Here is a 4,128-nt window from a genome sequence, read left to right as displayed (position 1 = left end):
TACAGTAAATGTGTGGTGGTGACTTGGTCTGTAGACAGCCTGTCCTTTGTCTGGATTTTGATGTTTTACTTGACTTGGGACATTTCTGCTTGGGGAGCTGATGTGTTTTCGCCAGCCAATGGGGATGGAGATGAGCCCAGGAGGAGGGGCCCAACTTAAATGTGTTTACAATTGTTTACAAGTAATACTAATGACTACCTTTGAAAAGGCCAGAAATCTATATAAAAGGCTCATTGTAAGTTGCAGCAGACTAAGAGGACCTCTTCATCTGACTTGTTTTACCCGCTTTATTGTCATAACCTCAAACTGAAAAATATTTATTTTACTATCATGTGATCATGAAGATGAGAATTAAATTATCTTTAACAATTAGTCAATTAGAAGTTCAACCAACTGACAGAAGATGTATGTGAAGTATTGCAGAATTGGATATTTTTAAAGTTGTAAGAAAAGTCTATAATATTTGCATTTTAAAATGATAATTAATGCTATCATTCTCACATAAAAGTAAAATTTATATTTTAGATTTTGACTATTGGACAGACAAACAAGACGGCTGAAGACTGCAAATAATAATAAACTTTTTCTGTTAATGTCTGGCATTTAGTGGCAAAACATTTGAATATTAAAACAATATGTCAAACAACATATATTTCCATGAATGCCATGTTTCTGTGAGATCAAGCATAATTTATGCGATGAACAACCTAGAACAAAGCAGTAAGAAATGATAACATTTAGCCTCTGATCCTGAGCTTTACATCACAAAAACAAGGCTGTCATGCAAATACAGTTTATCATTGGCTCATTAGTCAATAATAAAATGGTCATAAGTAGCAGGCTTTACAAGCACCAATGTAGATTTTACATAAACAAGAACACAGACTTTAGAACTTGTTAGGGGGGACTAGCCATATTTTAACATTGTTTTTTTTTAGTTAAGATGGTGCAAACTGACTGAAAGTATCAGCTAATCCTGCCAGAATTCTGCTACTCTGAGCTTAAATTGGTAAGGACTAAACCTTTCCAAATCCCAAAGAGTCTTTAGTGGCCTGAAAAAGCATCCGATGTAATTCGTCCTCCTGCATGATTCCTCTAGGAAGGAACAAGCACATCATGCAAGTCGAGGCGTAGGGCAAACGTCGCTGGCCTGACTCCTGTTCAAAGAAGTCAATGCAGGGCTTATTTGGAAACCCAAGGGCAGGGACTTCATCTGCACCAGTGATGAATATCAGAAGGTCTTCGAATCTGAGTTCAGTCAATTTGTCTGCCAGGGAAAATAAATAAATAAAATAAATGACCATTCATGTCTACATCAATTGTCTAACGTGAAAAAATGAGGACTGTATATATTCCACCCCAGCTACTTAGCTACCCCAGCTAAAAAATGTATAGTTTGTAAACATGACTCTCTGGACCACATTTTTCTATACTGAAATCCCACAATTACACTTTCATTATTTGACCTGTGTCACAGTACATTTTAAATGGACTTTGTAGGCGTTAATTAAATTTTATAGTGTTCTTAAAGGAATAAAATGTACCTTCAATCATGTTCAGAACCAGCTCCCAGCAGTAGATGGTGTCCTCCTCTTCCTCACGTCGGTTGGTTCCTCTACTGCTGTAACTGTAAGTGAAGATGGCCTTGAATGCTGCCTTTGACAAAGGCTCCTGCATGTTGGTGAACAATGGTAGGAAGGCAATCCAGTTCCCCTTTACCAGGTCCCACAGCTTCCCAAAAGCGTTCATTCCCTCTGTGAACTGGTGTACCATTCTGGCCGTTCTATAAACCAACAGAGACAGAACATGAATAAAACCATTCAGAAGTTTAGAATCACAGATATTTTTTTAAATGCGCTTATTTTTTGGGAAGGGACTGAAAACTGGATCAAAAATAAAAATGTTTCAAAATACTATTCAAGTATGAAATGACAATTTCTTAAATGTATCTTTACAGTAGCTTTTTGGTTTTAGCAGCCATGACCAGGACAGAAAGAACAGAGGCAACCCATTACAGTAAAACACCTGTACAACACTACAAAAAACATATGTCTGACCTACAGCTGGTAGTATTTCTTTCTGTCCTGGTAATTTGTGACACTACCATCAATATTTTATATAAATGTGTTGCTAGATTGATGATTTACGGTAGCTTTTTGTCCTGTTAATCCAAACATTTAAATGTTGAAATGTCAATTTTCGTAGGAGCTGGATTAAAGGTTTACTTACTTTTACATTTGTTAAAAAAAAAACTATTTAACATTGTCCAAATTTACATAACAATTTTCAAGTTGATATTATAGATTTTTGTAGTGTTTTGTAGTTGTTGTTTTTTTTAGGCCTATTTCAGTTGTATATACATTTTTACCTGAGAAAGATGTAGTGCTTCACCACGTAAGCATAGATTTTTGGTATGTCTTCAATTGTAGCTGTGAATATGAATGGGACACCACACTCATTAATCCAGTCCCCCAAGTCTTTCTGGAGTGCTGTCAGGTCCCCTGCAGTCTTGCACTCTAGGATCTAAATAGCAAAATCTGAGTGAGAACAATTTAGCTGGAGTTTCAAATTAAGCAATAATATGATCTGAGATTTAATAGTAATCTTTATTTATAGAGCAATGTTCTTAACTTGTGTTAAAAAATTACACTTATCGGTTTTTGTTAGGAAAAAAATAAAACTTACAGACGTAGGCATGTCACTTTCAAAAGGAACTGCAATGTTATCGTCCTCTTCCCCTTCCTCTGAATCATCAATGACAAAGTCATTGATAGAAGTACTACAACGGCAGACAGATTTCTTTGTAAGTGTCAATATAACTTTAAGGCATTTCAAAAAATAATTTCAAACTCTTCTGAACCCAAACACTTTTGGTACAGTTTTGGGGATAATCTGGTGTATTCAGTTATTATTATTAGTAAAATCTATGTAAAGTTGGGTATTATGAGTGTAAATTAATGTAAAGCCAGGTGTCACACATGGTTCCTGTTTTTATTAAAATAAAAAATACCTATTAGGTGGTTCCACATGTGCCCTTCTGTAAAATACCTGTAAAGTAAAAAATATTGTGTGGAATGTTCCAGTTAAAGTCAATATATTTGAAAAATTTAATAGAAGACATTAAATGGAAAACAATAAGAAAAAATAACTTTTGTCATGTAAAAGTTTACCTCTGGGGTACCAGCATTCAGCCACTGTGCAGGATCCAAACTTGCCACCTATTGATAGAAAAGAGTTACAATGTATATCTAACTGCATTTTACTAAGGTTAGCTTTAAAAAATCATATCTGAATAATCAGAATTAGATACAAAATTTACTCTTTTTTTGCAGCAACTTACAAGTGATGGGTTCGAGTCTGTCCTTGGTGAGCTTCCATCAATGTCAAGAGTTGAAGAGAGTGACATGGCATTAAGGGGAGGGGACTCTGCACCTATATGAGAATTACTGTTAGATGTGAATGCTGGCGTGTTCATAGGAACCGTAGGAGCAGGGGGTGTAACCTGGGGGGCAGAAGGCGAGGCTTGAGGTCTGAGGGCCAGTGATGAAGGGGATTGGGATGGAAATACATCAATGGCTGCAGGGGCAGTGGTTGAGGCTGCAGGTCTGATGGCTGTCGATGCAGCAGTTGGTGTGGTCATCAGTTGTGTAGATGCTGAAGAAGCTAGAGACTGTGAAGCTGTCTCAGGTCCAGTTGGTGGAGATGTTTCTACGATGCTATGAGCCCCTTCAGGTTCGGGGATCTAAATGGAAAAGAAATGTTTGATAATTCTCATCAGTATGCTAAAATTCAAAAGGAGTGCTGCCCTAATAGAACAAATAAAACAAAAAAACTCACCTGTAACGGCAGTGTAATAGTGGTCTGGGGAATAATATAAACCCTGCTTCTTCCAACTGTTTTCTTCAGGTCTTTCAATGTATTAGCCTGAATTTTAGTCAGAACCCTGGTCTTATCAGCTCTTGCAAGATGATATCCAATGACATTCAGGCTAACCATGGGAAAGCTCTGGCAGATGTAATTATCAAACTCTGAAAGAGTCCAAGAAAGTTCTACGTAACCTCTATTTGAGACCCCACTTGGTAAATCATTTCTTGGGATTCCTGAAAAACAATACAAATTTACGTCAGC

The 4,128-nt window shown here is 36.7% G+C and overlaps 1 protein-coding gene across 1 annotated transcript; it reads right to left on the bottom strand.

Annotated features, from left to right (window-relative positions):
• Positions 1-451: 451 nt before the first annotated feature.
• Positions 452-1,879, bottom strand: LOC114917400 (G2/M phase-specific E3 ubiquitin-protein ligase-like). Its single transcript, XM_029275453.2, has 2 exons — positions 1,545-1,879; positions 452-1,267 (listed from the first exon to the last, which is right to left on the bottom strand). Exons 1-2 carry the CDS (start codon positions 1,771-1,773, stop codon positions 1,017-1,019), a joined length of 480 nt encoding a protein of 159 aa, XP_029131286.1. The 5' UTR covers positions 1,774-1,879; the 3' UTR covers positions 452-1,016.
• Between the last annotated feature and the right edge of the window lie 2,249 nt (positions 1,880-4,128).

This window comes from Labrus bergylta, chromosome 10 (genome assembly GCF_963930695.1).
Source record: "Labrus bergylta chromosome 10, fLabBer1.1, whole genome shotgun sequence".
Classification (NCBI taxonomy): domain Eukaryota; kingdom Metazoa; phylum Chordata; class Actinopteri; order Labriformes; family Labridae; genus Labrus; species Labrus bergylta.
This window is presented reverse-complemented; position numbering and strand designations above follow the sequence as displayed.

Coding starts and splice junctions, on each gene's coding strand:
- LOC114917400 (XM_029275453.2), bottom strand. CDS start 1,773: ATGGTACACCAGTTCACAGAGGGAATGAACGCTTTTGGGAAGCTGTGG. Junction 1,268..1,544: donor GGTTCTGAACATGATTGAAG/GTACATTTTATT, acceptor TTTCCCTGGCAG/ACAAATTGACTGAACTCAGA.